Source organism: Carcharodon carcharias, chromosome 14, assembly GCF_017639515.1.
Source record: "Carcharodon carcharias isolate sCarCar2 chromosome 14, sCarCar2.pri, whole genome shotgun sequence".
Lineage (NCBI taxonomy): Eukaryota > Metazoa > Chordata > Chondrichthyes > Lamniformes > Lamnidae > Carcharodon > Carcharodon carcharias.
Window position 1 is genome coordinate 10,016,443 of NC_054480.1, and position 23,309 is coordinate 10,039,751.

Consider the following 23,309-nt stretch of genomic DNA (forward strand, 5'->3'; position numbering starts at 1 on the left):
GGTAGCAGAAGATACAATCCAAACTGGGAGAGAGATGCAACCTGTTGATAAATAATTGAAGGAAGAATCTACTCAGTCAAGCAGTGAACCCCAGTTTGCTTATTGCTCTGTTCTGTTGCTGAAGTGATTGCAATTCCTTTACTTATTCCACATTGATAGAATCATCATCCAATCTCACTCAGATGCTTGTATAATAAAGAGAAGGTCTGTCTGGCACAGTCAGTGGCCAATGGCTGTCAAATAAAGTCTCCAGTTAAACCTGACTCAGCACAATCTTTGAAGCTTCTTCCCCCATCTAAAGAGGAAAACCCTGTGGTAAATTAAGAAACCTTCTCTTTGTTTTGGATTGGATAAGAAAAAAGGGAGGCTTATAGCAGATACCAAGGGCTCAAAACAGCGGAAGCTCTAGAGGAATATAGAATGTGTAGGAGGGAACTTAAAAAGGGAATTAGGAGATCAAAAAGGGGGCATGAAAAAGCATTGACAGGTAAAATAAAGGAAAACCCAAAGTTATTTGACAAGTACATTAAGACTAAGAGGATAACTAGGGAAAGAGTAGGGCCCATTAAGGACCATAGTGGTCATTTGTGTGTGGAGCCGGAAGACATAGGTAGGGTTCTAAATCAATACTTTGTGTCGGTGTTCACAAGTGAGAGGGACGATATCGGTATGGAAATCAGGCAGAAGGACTGTGATATAATTAAAGAAATTAGCAAAGAAAGGGAGGGGGTTCTAAGTTGTCTGGTAGGCTTAAAAGTAGATAAGTCTCCAGACCTGGATGAAATGTATCCCAGGTTGTTGAGTGAGGCAAGGGAGGAGATAGCAGGGGCTCTGGCAATTATTTTCAATACCTCTCTGACCACAGGAGAGGTGCCAGAGGACTGGAGGGCAGCCAATGTGGTACCATTATTCAAGAAGGGAGGAAGGGATAAACCAGGCCAGTCAGTCTTACCTCAGTGGTGGGGAAACTATTGGAAGCAATTCTGAGGGACAGAATTAATCTACACTTGGAGAGGCAGGGATTAATCAAGGACAGTCAGCATGGTTTTGTTAAGTGGAGGGCAAGTCTGACCAATTTGATTGAACTGTTCCGAAGAGGCGACCAGATGTGTAGATGAGGGCAATGCATCTGACATAGTCTACTTGGACTTCAGCAAAGCTTTTGATAAGGTCCCGCATGAGAAACTGATAATGAAGGTAAGAGCCCATGGGATCCAAGGCAATTTGGCAAATTGGATCCAGAATTGGCTGAGTGGCAGGAAGCAGAGGGTGATGGTTGAGGGGTGTTTTGTGACTGAATGCCTGTGTCCAGTGGGGTTCCACAGGGATTGGTGTTGGGTCCCTTGCTGTTTGTGGTATATATAAATGATTTAGACTTGAATGTAGGAGGGTTGATCGGTAAGTTCGCAGATGACACAAAAATTGGTGAGGTGGTAAATAGTAGATACTGGAGGATATAGATGGGCTGGTCAGATGGGCTGATCAGTGGCAAATGGAATTTAATCCGGATAAGCTTGAGGTGATGCACTTGGGCAGGACAAACAAGGCACCGGAATACACGATGAATGGTAGGACCCTGGGATGTACTGAGGATCAGAGGGACCTTGGTGTGCATGTCCACTGGTCCCTTAAAGTAGCAAGACAGGTAGATGAGGTGGTTAAGAAGACGTATGGGATACTTGCCTTTATTAGCCAAGGCACAGAATATAAGAGCAGGGAGGTTATGCTGGAACCGTATAAAATGTTGGTTAGGCCACAGCTAGAGTATTGCCTGCAGTTCTGGAATCCGCATTATAGGAAGGATGTGATTGCACCAGAGAGAGTGCAGAGGAGATTTACCAGGATGTTGCCTGGGCTGGAGAGTTTTAATTATGAGGAGAGATAGGATAGACTGGGGTTATTTTCTCTGGAGCAGAGGAGATTGAGGGGTGACATAATTGAGGTGTATAAAATTATGAGGGGCATGGATAGGGTAGACAGGAAGGAACTTTTCCCCTTGGTGGAGGGATCAATAACCAGGGGGAATAGATTTAAGGTAAGGAGCAGGAGGTTTAGAGGGGATGTGAGGAAGAATTGTTTCACCCAGAGGGTGGTGGGAATCTGGAACTCACTGCCTGAAAGGGTGGTAGAGGCAAAAATCCTCATAACATTTAAGAAGTATTTGCGATGCCATGGCATACAAGTCTATGGGCCTAGTGCTGGAAAATGGGATTAGAATAGTTAGATACTCGTTTGACCGGCGCAAACCTGATGGGCCGAAGGACCTTTTTCTGTGCTGTTGACCTCTATGGCTCGATGACTTTTCCTTCATCAACCTTCTCTGTTATTTCATGAAAAAAATTCAACTAAATTAGTCAAGCATAATCTGCCTTTTACAAATCTGTGCACACTCTCTTTAGTAACCCAAATCTCTCGAAGTGCCAGCTGATTTTTTTCCCCTGATTATTGTTTCTAAAACCTTACCCCTGCTGATGTTAAACTGACCAGCCTGTAGTTAATAGGAATGTCCACACACTATTTCTTGAATAAGAGTGTCACGTTTGCTACTCTCCAATTCTCTGGCATCTCCCCCAGGCAAGATTGGAAAATTATGGCAAGCCCTTCCACTATCTCCACAACCATTTTTAAGTAACCTGGGATGCAGATCAACTGGACCAGGTGACTTATCCACTCTAAGCATTGCCAACATTTCCAGTACATCCTGCTTATCAATTTTCATCCCATCCATTACCTCCACCATTTCCGCTTCTACAGCTGTTTTGTCAGCATCCTCTTCCTTAGTAAGCATCGATACAAAGAACTCATTAAGTATTTGAGCCTTGCCCTGCATTTCTAAGCATATATCACCCACTTAGTCCCTAATAGGACCCACTTTTCTACCTGCTTGCTATTTATATGCCGGGAGAAGATTTTGGGTTCCCTTTTATGTTAACTGCCATTCTATTTTCATATTCTCTCATGACCAGCCTTATTTTCCTCTTCACTTCCCTTCCCAACTTATTGTAGGGAGTGATAAGAATGTGGACCTGTTTATCACATGGCGTATTTAAAATGATCCCTTTAAGGGAAAGCTGGGGAGAAAGGAATGGACGGATATGTTGATGGGTTGAAATGAATGAGGAAGATTTGGGAGGAGGCTCATGTGGACCAGTATTGGCTTGTTGGGCCGAATGGCTTGTTTCTGTGCTGTAATTTAACTCACGTTTTAATTTTGCAGCACTTTTTGTCACGGCTGTGGAGCGCGCCATTAGTTTCAGGGGGATCCCAGACTTCCCTCTGCGTAGCACAGGTACAATCACTCGCGGGCGTTTCACTGGAATAGCCCTGGGAATCAGCGATGGCCGACTTGAATACTCGTGCATCCTGGAGAAGACAGAATTAGATCAGATACCACAGCAAGTGCCGCCTGGCACAAACTCAAAACCCAAATTCCATGGTGTTTGGAAAATGACAAAATAAATCTGTAAATGTGGTAGAGAGTAAGGATGGTAACAGACCTCAAGTGGAAATAGGGAGGCTGGTGGGAAGACAAGGCAAATGAAAGTTAAGGCAGGGAAATGTGAAGTGATTTATTTTGGTAGGAAGAATAAGCAAAGGCAATATGAATTAAATGGTATAATTTGAAATGGGGGTGCAGAAACAGAGTCACCTGGAAATGCAGGGACACAAAATGTTTGAAGGTGGTCGGACAAGTTTTCAAGGCTTATATATATATATATATATATATATATATATAAAAAATATACAGGACCCTGGACTTCATAAATAGATGCATAGAGTTAAAAAAGGCTAGGGAGAAATGCCAGGCCTTTATAAAGTGGTTAGGCTGGAAAAGTGTGTTGAATTCTGGACCCACACTGTAGGAAGTCCTGGAGAGGATGACATTTACTGGAATGGTGATATCAGGGACTTCAGTTACATAGAGAGACTGGAAAGGCAGGAGCTGTTCACCTTAGAGCACAGAAGGTTAAGGGGAGATTTAATTGAGTTGTTCAAATTTATGAAGAGGTTCTGAAAGAGTAAATAAGGAGAAACTGTTCCCGGTGGTAGGAGGTTATTAAACAGAGGACAAAGATTTATGACCATTGGTAAAAGAAGGGGGGATGAGGAGAACTTTAAAGTGGAAGCTTTTTGCTCACATTGAGTTATGTCACCAAGCAAATAGTTCAAGCATCTCACTGGAGCCAATAGGTAGGGTCAAAACCCTGTCCAAAACCTACCCAAAGTAATGCTCCATTTAAAACGGCCTTTCCCATCTATTGCCCTTTATGAACATAAGAAGAGGCCATTCAGCCCCTCAAGCCTATTGTACCAGTTTTTAAAATGTATTCATGGGCTGTGGGTGTCACTGGCAGGGCCAGCATTTGTTGCCAATCCCTAGTTGCCCCTTGAGAAGGTGGTGGGGAGCTGCCTTCTTGAACCACTGCAGTCCACGTGGTGTAAGGACACCCACAGTGCTGTTAGGGAGGGAGTTCCAGGATTTTGACCCAGCGACAGTGAAGGAACGGCGATATATTTCCAAGTCAGGATGGTGAGTGACTTGGAGGAGATTTTCCAGGTGGTGGTGTTCCCATGCGTCTGCTGCCCTTGTCCTGCTGGGTGGACTCAATTCTTAACTCAATTAGTTAATGTTTGATCTGTATCTCAACTCCATTTTCCCACCTTTGTTCCACATCTATTACCTCAGTCTTGACAGCACCAATTGCCCCCCAGTAATGGCAGCCTTTTGCCCAGGGGGTTCGCCATTTCTACTACCCTTCATCATTTCACTTTGGAATGGTCTGGCTCTAATTTTAAGATTCTGCCCCCCTTGTTCTGGATGCCACCCACCAGAAAACAGTTTCTCTCTAGCTACCCTATCAGATCCTTTAATCGTCCTCTTGAGCCTGTTCCTTCATTCAATTAGAAGGGTGTCCCTCCCTAAACTCCTGGGAAAATCTGTCCATCTGGCTCTCAGCTAACACCGAGCAGGCGAGATCTTTCCCAAGACTGTGAGACTCAAAACCATGGGCCTTCACCAGGAAGATCAAGATTAACAAAAAAAAGAGGGAAACAAATGAAAGAGAGAGAAAATGTATTAATGTCATGTATGTTAAAGGGAAACAGATACAAACACACGAGTCCCACAGGACCCGTCATGAGGCTTTTTATGTTGTGCCTGAAGATTTTGGGCGGAATTTTCTGGACGGGGGGGTGGTGGGGGTGGGGTGGGTGGTGGGCATAAAATGCCTCGAGCCATTCAAAGTTCCATCGATTTTGACGGGACTGGAAGCTCCTACAGGGGAGGAGGGCCTGGAAAATTCCAGCCTTCATGTTCACTCTCGCAAAATCCTGACAATAGTTATCTCAATGTCTGGTCTAATGAGGTCAATTGGTTCGACCTTCAACTAGATGTTTATCATCATGGTGGAGCTGAACCAAACCTTAAGAACATTTGACAGAAAGGAGAAGGGAAGAAAACAGCAGGGGAATGAATAACCTCCAACTGAACAACAGGGCCAGCTACCAATCTTGGAATTTTGTAATCCAAGTGAGAGAACTCCACGTCGGAATCAACCCCCTAAAATGCCTCATTTTATTCATAAATAGAACATGATAAGAGGAGACGACAAATTCTCTAAGTTACTAAACTGGTACCAACTGGCACTAAGTTATATCGGACCAGCTCCTGGTGAAAGCATTGAGGTCAAGTCATGGCAAATTGAGCTGGAAATGGGATTACAGGTTTTAGGCAGGCATTGGGTTTATCAAACAGGATGTGGTGAATCCTGTTGGGTTGGGCTGGTGGATGGGAACATTTGTTGTGGGGGAATCGCAGACCAAAGTTGAAGAGGAGAACATTGATTTTTCGGGATATGAGGGTCGCTGGCAAGGCCGACATTTATTACCCATCCCAAGTTGCCCTTGGGAAGGTGGTGCAAGCTGTATCCTTGAACCATTAGTTGTGGGCTGACACAACTGAGTGACTTGCTGAACCATTGTGGAGGGCAGTTGGATAGTCTTGAACTTCAGAAGGACATAGACATGTTGGTGGGTTTGACAGACAAGTGGCAGACAAAGTTCAATGTAGAGAAGTGTGAAGTGATTCATTTTGGCAGGAAAGGTATGGAGAGACAGTATAAATAAAGGGAGAAACTCCAAAGGAGGTGCAGGAACAGAGGGACCTCAGTGTATATGTACATAAATCATTGAAGATGGCAGAGCATGTTGAGAGACCAGTTAATAAAGCATATAGTATCTTAGGCTTTATTAATAGGGACATTGAGTACAAAAGTAAGGAGGTCTTGTTAGACTTGTATAAGACATTAGGTTAGGCCTCATCTGGAGTAACTGCATCTAGTCTGGGCGCCATACTTGAGGAAGGATATGAAGACATTGGAGGGAGTACAAAAGAGATTCACAAGAATGATTCCCAGGATGAAGAACTGTAGCTATGAGGATAGATTAGAGAGGTTGGGACTCTTTTCCCTGGAGAAAAGAAGGCTGAGAGGAGACTTAATAGAGGAATTTAAGATCCTGAGGGATATGGGCAGGGTAAATAGTGAGAAACTGTTCCCACTCAAGAGAACATCAAGAACTAAAGGGCACAGATTCAAAAAAATTGGCAATAGGAGTAAGAGTGATGTGAGGAAATTTTTTCTTCACCCAGATGGTGGTTGGAGTCTGGAACAAACTGCCTGAAAGGGTGGTGGAGGCAGGTTCGATCGAGATACTCAAAAAGGAATCAGATTGCTATCTGAAAAGAGAGAATATGCAAAGTTACGTGGATAAGGCAGGGGAGTGGGACTTGGTAGAATGCTCTTTCAGAGAGCTAGTGCAGACTTGATGGGCCAAATGGCCTCCTTCTGCACAGTAAGGATTCTGTGAAGAGTCGACTGTGCTGGCATGGACTCACATATGAGGCAAAGGCAACAGGTTTCCCTTCCTAAGGGACATTACATATTCATAATAAGGTGAATATTTGGGAAAATGTATTGGATTATCTCTGGGGAAATCAGGGAACATTTACCAAGAACTTTGCTGCAGCAGATTACAGTTGGGTAAAGCCTATGATTAGGTGGGTTGTAAAGGGTGAAGGAGCAGGGATTGTAGGAGAACACCCCAACTTCATCAGTGTAACCGCTTCCCCTTTCCCACACCTACCAACTTAGGATAGGATCGTCAAATTGTGTCAATGACTGATGAGTTAGGAGTAGCTTCTTGCCGTGTGTCTGTGACACAGACGAGAGTGTATAAATTAATTCCTTATGGTATTATACATGAAACTTTCATGTCATCAGTCTGGACTGGATTTTAATCGTGGTTGTGCTATGGAGAGAATATAATTGTGTTTACATTAGCAGTTTCCATCATAAATGTGGAACAGGAAATTTATACGAGTTGTCGGAAAGGAGCCAGCAGACGTAAAATCTTTAATATTCCTGATGGTTTAACCCTGTGGAGCTTAAAGATGGAGGATGAATTCCTCTTCTGCTCAACATAATCAAATCCCACTCAAAACCCTTTAACCAGGGATTCAAAGTTTGTGACTCCTCGTGAAACAGGAGGAAAGGCAGATATGTTTCATAATCTCACCTCAGACCCAAAACACAGGAGAAGGGAAACAAATCACAGTCCTTACCTCTCATAGAAATCATCCCTGAAGTAATCGTAATCAAACTCGTAGCTGGAGCTTTGGGATAGGAAAGAGAAAAAAAAAATTAATGATGTTTATTGGAAATGAGGATGTAAGTGATCTGGGTTTTAGCAAAGGTTAAACAGGAATATTTCACATCATGTGGTCTCAACCTGAACATGTGATTAACGGCTTATTGACACTGCAGACAGAGCTGAGTGAATCCCAGTGTCCCACCTTTTCCCAGCTACCCGTATCCCAAAACCTCACCTCCTGCAACTTGCCATAATTCAATATTTCATCTCATTCCACATCTCCATGTTCCAATGCTCCATCCTTTCCCCACCCACTGCAATGGGGTTGGGAGGAGTGTCGGGGGACGGAGTCTCCAGGTTTCTTGTGCCGGAGAGATTAGGCCATTCGGATCTGTCCTTTCCCCACCACGCCCCAACCCCCCTGCTTGCAATCTCCTACCCTCTGAAACAAGGATGAGTTGGTGGGTAGCTCTGTGGGCAGTGCCAATGTCAGCCTATTGTCAACCGCTGGGAGAGGTAAATGGCAAACGAGCCAGAAAAGGGACAACTGAGGGGTAACCTGATTGGGGTCTTGAAAATTATGAAGGGATTTCACAGGGTAAACATAAAGAATTTGTTTCCATTTGTTGGGGGTGTTGGGGGTGTCCAGAACTAGAGGCCATAAACGTAAGAGAGGCACTAATGAACCTAGTCAGGAATTCAGGAGGGAGTTCTTTACCCAGAGAGTGGTAAGGATGTGGAACTCACTACCACAGGGAGCTATTGAGGTGAAGAGTATGGAAACATTTAATAGAAGCTAGATAAACATAAGGATGAATGTAGAAAGAAATAGAAGGATATGTTAATGGGGTTAAATTAAGTTGGATGGGAGGAGGCTCACGTGACATAGACCAGTCAGGCCGAATGGCCTGCTGTGAAAACCAGGAGTCATCATCCTCTCCAGTTTGAAAAATTGCAAATGAGAACATGAAACTAGTGGAGTTTAAAAAAAAAGCCATTTGCAGTTGGTGGAGCGTACCTGTACAGAGCAGAACTTGGCCGCTTCAATCCCTTGGGTCTGTTGGGCTTGGGCTCACCAGCCATGTTAATATCTGTGAGAGGAATGAAAAAGAAACGAATAAAAATCAATCCAAACCTTAATTAATCAGCTCTTTCCTTGGGCTCATACTCAGCCAGCCTCCCCTTACTCCAATGTCCTCAAAACCCATTATTTGATGATGAAGAAGGGGTACCTGCGTTGCCTGGATGTTGGTAGCTCCTGGTGACTGCCCTTTGCGTGGAAGCTCGATTCAACTGCAAGCTTTAGTGGTCAACCACCAATCCGCTGTCAGCCTCACCTACTTAACCATAGTGATTGTGGGTCAAAGGTGATTTATTGGCTGCCAATAGCTGCGATTCTCCTAAAGATGTGAAAAGTGCTATAATATGCAACTTCCTTTTTTTAAGACTGTGAATGAACTCAAGCTTTCCTCTCCCTTTCCCAGTTCACCCGGCACAGATCAAGGGGATGATCTATAATCTTTCCAAATTGTCCCATTCAGCAACAATGGATGAATTGGCTGAATCAGTATCAGCTGTTAAAACTCGATGGCCCTCTAATTCAGTAACAGAAGTTGATGATTATCCTTCATTAGCGCACATGGACATTCATAAGGCTGACGTTTAAAGGGACCCCCAGTGGCGGAGCTCATGTGACCAAGATGCCTCATGGTTGTTTGAGATAGGGGTCTAAAAGGTGTAGTGATCATGTGACCAAGATGCCTCATGGTTGTTTGAGATAGGGGTCTAAAAGGTGTAGTGATCATGTGACCAAGATGCCTCATGGTTGTTTGAGATAGAGGTCTAAAAGGTGTAGTGATCATGTGACCAAGATGCCTCATGGTTGTTTGAGATAGGGGTCTAAAAGGTGTAGTGATCATGTGACCAAGATGCCTCATAGTTGTTTGAGATAGGGGTCTAAAAGATGTAGTGATCATGTGACCAAGATGCCTCATGGTTGTTTGAGATAGGGGTCTAAAATGTGTAGTGATCATGTGACCAAGATGCCTCATGGTTGTTTGAGATAGGGGTCTAAAAGGTATAGTGATCATGTGACCAAGATGCCTCATGGTTGTTTGAGATAGGGGTCTAAAAGGCCTATGCTGGTGTAGTGATCATGTGACAAATCGTGCAGAGACATTGAGTTTATACCCACCATGAGAATTCAATCGCCGGAAAGTAATAATAAGCTGGTATCAGCAAAAGTGACTTTTTTTGGATTGTTGTTAAAAAAAAGATTTTATTAATATCCTTTAAAGAAGGGAACTGATTTTCCTTATCTAGTCTAGACTATATATAACCCCAGTTCAACTCCCTCCCTAACAGCTCTGTGAGTGAACCTACACCACATGGACTGCAGAGGTTCAAGAAGGCAGCTCACCACCACCTTCTCATGGGCAACTAGGGATGGGCAGTAAATGCTGGTCTAGCTAGCGAAGCCCACATCCCAGGAATGTATAAAAGAAAACATCAATGTAGTGACTCTTAAGTGCCCTTCGAAATGACCACTCATATATCAAGTTGCTGCCACCATCTTCCCAGGGCAGCTAAGGATGGACCTTGCCAATGATGCTCACACAACAACAACTTGCATTTATTTAGTGGTTCTTATGCAGCAAAAACACCCTAACACCCCAAGGCACTTTGGAGGATCAATCAACAAACAAAATTTGACGCTATAAAGATAGGTTGACTAAAGGTTTGTCAGTTAAAGAGGCAGGTTTAAGAAAAGAAAGGAAGAAAGGGAGTTGGAGAGGTTTCGGGAGGGAACTCCAGAGGTTGAGGCCCAGGCAGCTAAAGGCATGACCACCCAATGATGGCGCAATTCAAATCAGAGATGCTTAAAAGGCCAGAATTGGGGGAGCGCAGATATCTGGGAAGATTGCAGGAGTGGGGGAGATTACAGAGGTAGAGGGAGGGGTGAGATCATTGAGGGATTTGAAAACAGGGATTAAAATTTTAAATCAAATCAGAGAAGCACTAGGTCTTCTTTGGAAGAAGGAGAAGGAGGAGGAATTCTGAAGAACAGTCATATTGGACTCAAAATATTAACTCTGTTTCACTCTCCACGGATGCTGCCAGACCGTTTTTCCAGAATTTTCTCTTTTTATTTCAGATTTCCAGCAGTTGTGGTACTTTTCTTTTACTAAAATTTTCAAATCAAGCATTGCCAGAAAGGGTGTCACTGTAGACAGCAAACACAGGGGTAATCGGTGAATGGGACTTGCTGCAAGTTCAGACAAGAGCAGCAGAATTTTGGATGATGTCATAGAAGGGTCTGGCACATAGAGGGTTAATGTGGGACTAGGTACAGCACCGCTCATACAGTGATGTGAGAGAGAGCACATGACCAGCACACAGGGACTGTTGAGTGTTGGACAGAGCAGTGCGTACGAGCAAGCATGGAGACAGCTCCTAGCTTGTACTCGTTAACGTATATTTGTGAATAGTTCTAGGAGTCAATAAAAACTTAGAACCTACATATGACTACAGGATTTCTTCAGATCGATGGAACTGTAACCAACACCCAATGACAGATGAGCTCAAATTTAGAGAGGGCACAAAGTGGGAGGCCAGCTAGGAGAGCATTGGGATGGCAGCGATATCATCCATAGACACAATGGTAGTTTCTACATTGTAACGGGACTAAGACCATGTAGTATATTGTATATATATATATATTATCATGGATAAATTTTAAAATTGGACAAACCTTTTAAAATGACTGAAGCCATGTCTGACTGTGACCTTTGAACAAAAGTAGCTAACCTGGCAGTATCAAAGAAATCTACGCCTTGTTATTTCTGAAGAGGCACTATCAATCTCTGTGGACTAGCAGAGACCAAATTCAAAGGGAATTATACAAAGGCAATCTAGATTTCATAAACTAGGCTTGGCCACCGAGTTTACTAGTCTGCTAGGACAAAGGGCACTGTAACCTTCCTTTTAAATTCTTAATGGATGGAACATTAAGAATCTCAGGAACCCAGACAAACAAATCTACACCCTTTGTCAAAGCCAAAATGGAGAGATGGGAGTCATGTGATATGACCCCCTAGCTGGGAGAACCGGTTACACTGACTTGCTGTACTGCTAAGCTCAGTCTCCAATACCATCTACCAAGAAGCAGCTCAGGACAAGAGCTGTGTCCATGTTCGAATACCTGATCTCTAATTGCCCTGTTTCTACTGGAACTTCTGTACCATCACCTACAAGGATAGTTAATCTCTGCATGCCTATCTCATTGTGGAAGTCACTCTACTGAAAAAGTGAATTATCCAGCATTAATTCTGCCTGCTGACCTCTGACCATCGAACCACTGATTCTGGACTCTGGGCTCACGTGAAACAATAATTCTTTGCTCTGCAGTCTTTGCCCAGTAACTCTTTCCTTCTCTTATCCCTCTTTTAGTGTATGAATGCTACGTAACGAAGCCCCCCTCTCACATTTTGTGTATGTGAACAAAATAACCCTCTGAGTTTACCCTATCTCAAGTTTGCTGTGGGGTTATAAATAAAAATTGGATCAGACCAAAGCCGAGGGGTTGGGAAATATGCTGCCACTTAAAAAGGGGGAAGTAAATCGAAATACCTTTCTGTTTCTGGGAGGGTGGCGAGAGGAGAAATCAGGGCTGTTTCAATTAAACCCCCCTCCTGTCTGTAACATGTACCTTAGCACCACCTCTGTCAATCACTCCACTGGAAGGAGGTTGTTGAGGTTCTGGTGGATGGAGAGATCACAGAATTGTTACAGCACAGGAGGCGGCTATTCAGCCCATCGTATCTGCACCAGCTCTCCGAATGAGCATCATGACTTAGTGCCATTCTCCTGCCTTTTCCCCGTAACCCTTGCGCATTATTTGAATAGAAACAATCATCCAGTGCTCTCTTGAATGCTTCGATTGAACCTGCTTCTGCCACACTTCCAGGCAGTGCATTCCAGACCCGAACCACTCGCTGTGTGTAAAAGTTTTTTCTCCCTTGATTCTTTGGGCTCCCTACAGGAATACAGCAATCCGGTGAATGGATGGGGAGTGATCTAGTGCCCTGCAGCGTTCAATTGGACATCAACAAATCAAGTGTGGCTGTTCTGGTCCATTCCAGTGCACGGTACTCAGCTACAAAGTTATACAAGAACCAGCACTGATGTCTTAAGCACTGATGCTCCCAGCTTGTGCTCACTATTTCTTGAGCAGGTTGAGCCTTGTCTTCAGGCCAGCAGCTCTCCTCTTCAGGTGGTTGTAGAAGTTTAATGTGCAGTCCTGCTTCACTCAGATAGGTCAGACTGGGACCATATTGCACAGTATAGCTTCAGGAGATCTACATGTGCTCCAGTTAATGAGATCGAATGCAGCAACTGGGTGATCTGAACTGAGCTTGCATTTCAAGAAAATTTCCTCCATCATGTTTATTGACTGAAAACTCAAAATTGGAGCCTCATGTTCCTCAAAGTTTTACCTCACCCATTCGTACAATTAAATAATCAATCCATCTGTCCAGCAGTCATTACAAACCTGATTAACAGGTTTCAGCTGTGTTGCCTTGTCATAATGAATAGGATACAGGTGTGTCCTGGGGGATTCTCAATAGACATGTTGCCAATGTCCTGGCTTTACTTACAAGTTCCATGAGTAACAGTGCGTGAAATTACAAAGCTCAAAAAATAAATCATTTCATTCAGAGCTTCCTTTAACTGAAGAGGCTTCAGGCCAACCCACATCCAACAGTCTGCTCTGAAAACTCTGCTCACACTTTGGCAGCTGTGACAAATTTTGCCACGGCAACTGAGACAATCCACAACATTCTAAAACAATCAACAACATTCGAAAAGAAAAGTCAGTTCACCCCATCTCCCAATGTTAACGGGATCCTTTAAAAAATTCCAGGGTCCAGATCCACATCTTCACCAAAAATCAATCAGTGCTTCATTGAGCCATACCCTACTTGTGTACTAAGTTTCATTGAAATCCATCTATTAGTTTTTGAGATATGTTGTTTAGAGACTAACAAACAGAGGTGAAAACATGACCTCCACCCACCTTCAGTGGAGGGGTAGAGTTCAATCTGACTTCCAAATTGAGAATTAACTTCAGTTAGAAACTTCTAGAACCATTTCTTGAGCTGTGAGGGAGGAGTGGAGGAGTATGACTTATCTATGTGGCTTTCTGACTTGACATCACCTGCCTTATACAACTGCACAAAGCTGAGATCTACTTGTGTGTGGGTGTGCATATGTGTGTGTGTGTATGTGCGCGTGTGCATATATTATGTGTGTGTGTGCGTGTATGTGTGTGTGTGTGTGTGTGTTGGTGCGTGTGCATATGTGTATGTGTGTGTGTGTACGTGCGCGTGTGCATATATTATGTGTGTGTGCGTTTATGTGTGTGTGTGTGTGTGTTGGTGCGTGTGCATATGTATATGTGTGTGTGCGTGTGCATTTATGTGCGTGTGCGTGTGCATGTGTATGTGTGTGTGCGTGTGCATTTATGTGCGTGTGCGTGTGCATGTGTATGTGTGTGTGCGTGTGCATTTATGTGCGTGTGTGTGTGCGTGTGCATATGTGTATGTGTGTGTGCGTGTGCATTTATGTGTGTGTGTGTGTGCATGCGTGTGTGCGCGTGCGTGCGTGTGTGACTGTAACACACTTCTGTCTCTGTGAGGGAGACGGGAGAGTGAAGCTGTTTGAGGAATTTGGTGCTAGCGCCAATTCCCTGGGGAGTAAACGCCCTGTTTTTAATTACCGTTTGGTTTGCCAAACCTCTCCTGCAGTGGCTGACGGTCTTACCGAGCGTCTGTCCGGCAAGTACACGGCGATTCTCACCGGCTACCGCCACGCGTGCCGTCCTCTCGTTTGTGTACTGGACGAAGGCATAGCCCTTGTGAACAGAGCAGCCAACCACTTTCCCATATTGCCCGAAGATGGTCTCAACATCGGATTTCTTCACCACTGCTGTGTTGAGGTTTCCGATGAAGACTCTGGAGTTGATGGACCGAGGGTCATTCTTGTTGGTGATGTTACTGGTCTGAAGTTTGGCTGACATGTTCACGGCCTAGAATTAAAAAAAAAGATATAAGTAATTGCTGGGTACAGTCAAATTCTCCGATTCCTGCAGCAGACCTGTGATAAAAGTACTTGAATGGTTATAAAGGCTTTGGCACGTCCCTGACATTGGGGCAGCCTAGTTATACAAACCGGAATAGAGTTACTATTGAATCAGGAAGGAGTTAAAGACATATTGGGTTAGAGAGAGGGGATTGAAGGATATGGCGAGAGGCTTCATCAATCAGTTAGGAGGAGACATTTAGGGCCAACCACCTTTTGCTGTTATTTTTTTCTGCAGGGAGCAGAATTAATATACAAAAAGCAAAATACTGTGGATACTGGAAATCTGCAATAAGAACAAGATCGTACCAACTCAGGCAGCATCTGCAGAGAGAAACAGCGTCAACATTTCAGGCTGATGACCTTTCATCAGAACTGAAGTAGGTTACAAATGTGAGAGATTTTAAGTCTTTTCGGGATTAACATAAATGCTGCAATACCAGATTGATACCACCAGATGGTGGTGTCAGCCTGTTTCCCCATTGTTGCACTGAAGCCCAAGTGAACTTGTCATCCTGCACTGACTGTAACTCTCAGTCTCTCAATCACTGTGATTATTCAATCTGTGCTTCATTTCTGAGCAATTTCAATTCCATTTCGGTAATTATTCCGTGAAGCTTGGGTTGGAGCCGTGACACACTGGCCCACTGAGAGACGTTCCAAAAGCTGTTTTCATTTAAATTCCAAAAAATAAACCTGCACAGAACGAATGGGATACATCCTCAGTGGGAGAGGGGGGTGCGGATTCCACACGGTGTGTGGGGGTGGAGCGGGGGTGGGGGGGGTGGGGGTGGGGGTGGAGTGGGAGGCGGGGAGATGAAGTACTTTTGAGTGGGTAATGCTTCAGCCGATCGGCACACAACAAGACCAGACATTAATATCATTTTTAATGACGTTGGTTAAGAGATAAATATTGGCCAATGCACTGAGGCAAACACCCCTGAGACAGTGCAGCACTCCATCAGTACTGACCCTCAGTGCAGCACTCCCTCAGTACTGACCCTCAGTGCAGCACTCCATCAGTACTGACCCTCAGTGCAGCACTCCCTCAGTACTGACCCTCCGACAGTGCAGCACTCCCTCAGTACTGACCCTCAGTGCAGCACTCCATCAGTACTGACCCTCAGTGCAGCACTCCCTCAGTACTGACCCTCAGTGCAGCACTCCATCAGTACTGACCCTCAGTGCAGCACTCCCTCAGTACTGACCCTCAGTGCAGCACTCCATCAGTACTGACCCTCAGTGCAGCACTCCCTCAGTACTGACCCTCAGTGCAGCACTCCATCAGTACTGACCCTCAGTGCAGCACTCCCTCAGTACTGACCCTCAGTGCAGCACTCCATCAGTACTGACCCTCAGTGCAGCACTCCCTCAGTACTGACCCTCCGACAGTGCAGCACTCCCTCAGTACTGACCCTCAGTGCAGCACTCCCTCAGTACTGACCCTCCGACAGTGCAGCACTCCCTCAGTACTGACCCTCAGTGCAGCACTCCCTCAGTACTGACCCTCCGACAGTGCAGCACTCCCTCAGTACTGACCCTCCGACAGTGCAGCACTCCCTCAGTACTGACCCTCAGTGCAGCACTCCCTCAGTACTGACCCTCCGACAGTGCAGCACTCCCTCAGTACTGACCCTCAGTGCAGCACTCCCTCAGTACTGACCCTCAGTGCAGCACTCCCTCAGTACTGACCCTCCGACAGTGCAGCACTCCCTCAGTACTGACCCTCAGTGCAGCACTCCCTCAGTACTGACCCTCCGACAGTGCAGCACTCCCTCAGTACTGACCCTCAGTGCAGCACTCCCTCAGTACTGACCCTCCGACAGTGCAGCACTCCCTCAGTACTGACCCTCCGACAGTGCAGCACTCCCTCAGTACTGACCCTCAGTGCAGCACTCCCTCAGTACTGACCCTCTGACAGTACAGCACTCCCTCAGTACTGACCCTCAGTGCAGCACTCCCTCAGTACTGACACTCAGTGCAGCACTCCCTCACTACTGACCCTCCGACAGTGCAGCACTCCCTCACTACTGACCCTCCGACAGTGCATCACTACCTCAGCACTGACCCTCCGACAGTGAAGCGCTCCCTCACTACTGAAACTCCGACAGTGTGGCACTCCCTCAATTCTGACCCTCCGACAGCGCGGCTCTCCTTCTGCATTGACCCTCCGACAGTGTGGTGTTCTCTCAGTACTGACCCTCCGACAGTGCAGCACTCCCTCAGTACTGACCCTCCGACAGTGCAGAACTCCCTCAGTACTGACCCTCCGACAGTGCAGCACTCCCTCTGTACTGACCCTCAGTGCAGAACTCCCTCAGTACTGACCCTCCGACAGTGCAGCACTCCCTCAGTACTGACCCTCCGACAGTGCAGCACTCCCTCAGTACTGACCCTCAGTGCAGCACTCCCTCAGTACTGACCCTCCGACAGTGCAGCACTCCCTCAGTACTGACCCTCAGTGCAGCACTCCCTCAGTACTGACCCTCAGTGCAGCACTCCCTCAGTACTGACCCTCCGACAGTGCAGCACTCCCTCAGTACTGACCTTCTGACAGTGCAGCACTCCCTCAGTACTGACCCTCAGTGCAGCACTCCCTCAGTACTGACCCTCAGTACAGCACTCCCTCAATACTGACCCTCCGGCAGTGCAGGACTCCCTCAGTACTGACCCTCCGACAGTGCAGCAATCCCTCAGTACTGACCCTCCAACAGTGCAGCACTCCCTCAGTACTCACCCTCCGACAGTGCGGCTCTCCTTCAGCACTGACCCTCTGACACTGTGGCACTCCCTCAGTACTGACCCTCCGACAGTGCGGCTCGCCTTCAGCACTGACTCTCCGACAGTGCAGCACTCCCTCAGCACTGACCCTACGACAGTTTGGCACTCCCTCAGTACTGACCCTCCAACAGTGTGGCACTCCCTCAGTACTGACCCTCCGACAGTGCGGCACTCCCTCAGTACTGACCCTCCGACAGTGCGGCACTCCCTCAGTACTGACCCTCCGACAGTGCGGCACTCCCTCAGCACTGACCCTCCGACAGTGCGGCACTCCCTCAGTACTGCCCCCTCCGACAGTGCAGCACTCCCTCAGTACTGACTCACCGACAGTGCGGCACTCCTTCATTACTGACCCTCCCACAGTGCGGTACAATGAGTACTGACCCTCTGACAGTGCTGGACTCCATCTGTACTGCCCCATCCGAGAGTGCAACTCTCCCACAGTACTGACCCACCGACAGTGCTGCACTCCCTCAGCACTCCCACAGCACTGACCCTCCGACAGAGCTGCTCTCCTTCAGCACTGACCCTCCGACAGTGCAGCGCTCCCTCAGCACTCCCTCAGTACTGACCCTCCAACAGTGCAGCACTCCCTCAGTACTGCCCCCTCCAACAGTGCAGTGCTCCCTCAGTACTGACCCTCCAACAGTGCAGCACTCCCTCAGTACTGCCCCCTCCAACAGTGCAGCGCTCCCTCAGTACTGACCCTCCGACAGTGCGGCACTCCCACAGCACTGATCCTCCGACAGAGCTGATCTCCTTCAGCATTGACCCTCCGACAGTGCAGCGCTCCCTCAGCATTCCCTCAGTACTGCCCCCTCCAACAGTGCAGCACTCCCTTAGTATTGACCCTCCAACAGTGCGGCACTCCCTCAGTACTGACCCCCCGACAGTGCGGCACTCCCTCAGCACTGACCCTCCGACAGTGCGGCACTCCCTCAGTACTGACCCTCCGACAGTGCAGCACTCCCTCAGTACTGACCCTCAGTGCACCACTCCCTCAGTACTGACCCTCCGACAGTGCAGCACTCCCTCAGTACCGACCCTCAGTGCAGCACTCCCTCAGTACTGACCCTCCGACAGTGCAGCACTCCCTCAGTACTGACCCTCAGTGCAGCACTCCCTCAGTACTGACCCTCCGACAGTGCAGCACTCCCTCAGTACTGACCCTCCGACAGTGCAGCACTCCCTCAGTACTGACCCTCCGACAGTGCAGCACTCCCTCAGTACTGACCCTCAGTGCAGCACTCCCTCAGTACTGACCCTCTGACAGTGCAGCACTCCCTCAGTACTGACCCTCAGTGCAGCACTCCCTCAGTACTGACACTCAGTGCAGCACTCCCTCACTACTGACCCTCCGACAGTGCAGCACTCCCTCACTACTGACCCTCCGACAGTGCATCACTACCTCAGCACTGACCCTCCGACAGTGAAGCGCTCCCTCACTACTGAAACTCCGACAGTGTGGCACTCCCTCAATTCTGACCCTCCGACAGCGCGGCTCTCCTTCTGCATTGACCCTCCGACAGTGTGGTGTTCTCTCAGTACTGACCCTCCGACAGTGCAGCACTCCCTCAGTACTGACCCTCCGACAGTGCAGAACTCCCTCAGTACTGACCCTCCGACAGTGCAGCACTCCCTCAGTACTGACCCTCCGACAGTGCAGCACTCCCTCTGTACTGACCCTCAGTGCAGAACTCCCTCAGTACTGACCCTCCGACAGTGCAGCACTCCCTCAGTACTGACCCTCCGACAGTGCAGCACTCCCTCAGTACTGACCCTCAGTGCAGCACTCCCTCAGTACTGACCCTCCGACAGTGCAGCACTCCCTCAGTACTGACCCTCAGTGCAGCACTCCCTCAGTACTGACCCTCCGACAGTGCAGCACTCCCTCAGTACTGACCCTCCGACAGTGCAGCACTCCCTCAGTACTGACCCTCAGTGCAGCACTCCCTCAGTACTGACCCTCAGTGCAGCACTCCCTCAGTACTGACGCTCCGACAGTGCAGCACTCCCTCAGTACTGACCTTCTGACAGTGCAGCACTCCCTCAGTACTGACCCTCAGTGCAGCACTCCCTCAGTACTGACCCTCAGTACAGCACTCCCTCAATACTGACCCTCCGGCAGTGCAGGACTCCCTCAGTACTGACCCTCCGACAGTGCGGCTCGCCTTCAGCACTGACTCTCCGACAGTGCAGCACTCCCTCAGCACTGACCCTACGACAGTTTGGCACTCCCTCAGTACTGACCCTCCAACAGTGTGGCACTCCCTCAGTACTGACCCTCCGACAGTGCGGCTCGCCTTCAGCACTGACTCTCCGACAGTGCAGCACTCCCTCAGCACTGACCCTACGACAGTTTGGCACTCCCTCAGTACTGACCCTCCAACAGTGTGGCACTCCCTCAGTACTGACCCTCCGACAGTGCGGCACTCCCTCAGTACTGACCCTCCGACAGTGCGGCACTCCCTCAGCACTGACCCTCCGACAGTGCGGCACTCCCTCAGTACTGCCCCCTCCGACAGTGCAGCACTCCCTCAGTACTGACTCACCGACAGTGCGGCACTCCTTCATTACTGACCCTCCCACAGTGCGGTACAATGAGTACTGACCCTCTGACAGTGCTGGACTCCATCTGTACTGCCCCATCCGAGAGTGCAACTCTCCCACAGTACTGACCCACCGACAGTGCTGCACTCCCTCAGCACTCCCACAGCACTGACCCTCCGACAGAGCTGCTCTCCTTCAGCACTGACCCTCCGACAGTGCAGCGCTCCCTCAGCACTCCCTCAGTACTGACCCTCCGACAGTGCGGCACTCCCACAGCACTGATCCTCCGACAGAGCTGATCTCCTTCAGCATTGACCCTCCGACAGTGCAGCGCTCCCTCAGCATTCCCTCCGTACTGCCCCCTCCAACAGTGCAGCACTCCCTTAGTACTGACCCTCCAACAGTGCGGCACTCCCTCAGTACTGACCCCCCGACAGTGCGGCACTCCCTCAGCACTGACCCTCCGACAGTGCGGCACTCCCTCAGTACTGACCCTCCGACAGTGCAGCACTCCCTCAGTACTGACCCGCAGTGCAGAACTCCCTCAGTACTGACCCTCCGACAGTGCAGCACTCCCTCAGTACTGACCCTCCGACAGTGCAGCACTCCCTCAGTACTGACCCTCAGTGCAGCACTCCCTCAGTACTGACCCTCTGACAGTGCAGCACTCCCTCAGTACTGACCCTCAGTGCAGCACTCCCTCAGTACTGACCCTCCGACAGTGCAGCACTCCCTCAGTACTGACCCTCCGACAGTGCAGCACTCCCTCAGTACTGACCCTCCGACAGTGCAGCACTCCCTCAGTACTGACCCTCAGTGCTGCACTCCCTCAGTACTGACCCTCAGTGCAGCACTCCCTCAGTACTGACCCTCCGACAGTGCAGCACTCCCTCAGTACTGACCTTCTGACAGTGCAGCACTCCCTCAGTACTGACCCTCAGTGCAGCACTCCCTCAGTACTGACCCTCAGTACAGCACTCCCTCACTACTGACCCTCCGGCAGTGCAGGACTCCCTCAGTACTGACCCTCCGACAGTGCAGCAATCCCTCAGTACTGACCCTCCAACAGTGCAGCACTCCCTCAGTACTCACCCTCCGACAGGGCGGCTCTCCTTCAGCACTGACCCTCTGACACTGTGGCACTCCCTCAGTACTGACCCTCCGACAGTGCGGCTCGCCTTCAGCACTGACTCTCCGACAGTGCAGCACTCCCTCAGCACTGACCCTACGACAGTTTGGCACTCCCTCAGTACTGACCCTCCAACAGTGTGGCACTCCCTCAGTACTGACCCTCCGACGGTGCGGCACTCCCTCAGTACTGACCCTCCGACAGTGCGGCACTCCCTCAGTACTGCCCCCTCCGACAGTGCAGCACTCCCTCAGTACTGACTCACCGACAGTGCGGCACTCCTTCATTACTGACCCTCCCACAGTGCGGTACAATGAGTACTGACCCTCTGACAGTGCTGGACTCCATCTGTACTGCCCCATCCGAGAGTGCAACTCTCCCACAGTACTGACCCACCGACAGTGCTGCACTCCCTCAGCACTCCCACAGCACTGACCCTCCGACAGAGCTGCTCTCCTTCAGCACTGACCCACCGACAGTGCAGCGCTCCCTCAGCACTCCCTCAGTACTGCCCCCTCCAACAATGCAGCACTCCCTCAGTACTGACCCTCCAACAGTGCAGCACTCCCTCAGTACTGCCCCCTCCAACAGTGCAGCGCTCCCTCAGTACTGACCCTCCAACAGTGCAGCACTCCCTCAGTACTGCCTCCTCCAACAGTGCAGCGCTCCCTCAGTACTGACCCTCCGACAGTGCGGCACTCCCACAGCACTGACCCTCCGACAGAGCTGATCTCCTTCAGCATTGACCCTCCGACAGTGCAGCGCTCCCTCAGCATTCCCTCAGTACTGCCCCCTCCAACAGTGCAGCACTCCCTTAGTACTGACCCTCCGACAGTGCGGCACTCCCTCAGTACTGACCCCCCGACAGTGCGGCACTCCCTCAGCACTGACCCTCCGACAGTGCGGCACTCCCTCAGTACTGACCCTCCGACAGTGCGGCACTCCCTCAGCACTGACCCTCCGACAGCGCGGCACTCCCTCAGTACTGACCCTCCGACAGCGCGGCACTCCCTCAGCACTGGCCCTCCGACAGTGCGGCACTCCCTCAGTACTGATCCTCCAACAGTGCGGCACTCCCTCAGCTCTGAGCTTCTGACAGCGCAGCTCTCCTTCAGCACTGACCCTCCGATAGTGCGGCGCTCCCTCAGTACTGCCCCTCCGACAGTGCAGCACTCCCTCAGTACTGACTCACCGACAGTGCGGCACTCCTTCATTACTGACCCTCCCACAGTACGGTACAATTAGTACTGACCCTCTGACAGTGCTGGACTCCATCTGTACTGCCCCATCCGAGAGTGCAGCTCTCCCTCAGTACTGACCCACTGACAGTGCTGCACTCCCTCAGCACTCCCTCAATACTGACCCACCGACAGTGCGGCACCCCTTAAGCACTGACCCTCCGACAGTGCAGCACTCCCTCAGTATTGACCTTATGACAGTGCGGCTCTCCTTCAGCACTGACCCTCCGACAGTATGGCACTCCCTCAGCACTGACCCTCCGACAGTGCGGCACTCCCTCAGTACTGCCCCCTCCGACAGTGCAGCACTCCCTCAGTACTGACTCACCGACAGTGCGGCACTCCTTCATTACTGACCCTCCCACAGTGCGGTACAATGAGTACTGACCCTCTGACAGTGCTGGACTCCATCTGTACTGCCCCATCCGAGAGTGCAACTCTCCTACAGTACTGACCCACCGACAGTGCTGCACTCCCTCAGCAGTCCCACAGCACTGACCCTCTGACAGAGCTGCTCTCCTTCAGCACTGACCCTCCGACAGTGCAGCGCTCCCTCAGCACTCCCTCAGTACTGCCCCCTCCAACAATGCAGCACTCCCTCAGTACTGCCCCCTCCAACAGTGCAGCGCTCCCTCAGCACTCCCTCAGTACTGACCCTCCAACAGTGCAGCACTCCCTCAGTACTGCCCCCTCCAACAGTGCAGCGCTCCCTCAGCACTGACCCTCCGACAGTGCGGCACTCCCTCAGCACTGACCCTCCGACAATGTGGCTCTCCCTCAGCACTGACCCTCTGACAATGCGGCACTCCCTCAGAACTGAC

The 23,309-nt window shown here is 49.2% G+C and overlaps 1 protein-coding gene across 3 annotated transcripts in view; it reads right to left on the bottom strand.

Annotated features, from left to right (window-relative positions):
* Window positions 1-23,309, bottom strand: part of raly (RALY heterogeneous nuclear ribonucleoprotein) — a 149,224-nt gene that overhangs the window by 31,274 nt on the left and 94,641 nt on the right. For 2 of the 3 annotated variants that reach the window (XM_041203671.1, XM_041203672.1), the window contains 4 exons: window positions 14,473-14,737; window positions 8,669-8,741; window positions 7,622-7,672; window positions 3,203-3,363 (listed from right to left, as the gene is read on the bottom strand). In XM_041203671.1, the coding sequence (XP_041059605.1) occupies window positions 3,203-3,363; window positions 7,622-7,672; window positions 8,669-8,741; window positions 14,473-14,728 (541 nt within the window). In that variant the 5' untranslated portion in view covers window positions 14,729-14,737. Of the gene's footprint in view, window positions 1-3,202; window positions 3,364-7,621; window positions 7,673-8,668; window positions 8,742-14,472; window positions 14,738-15,099; window positions 15,130-23,309 lie in introns of those variants that run through there. The other variant, XM_041203670.1, reaches the window with a different exon arrangement.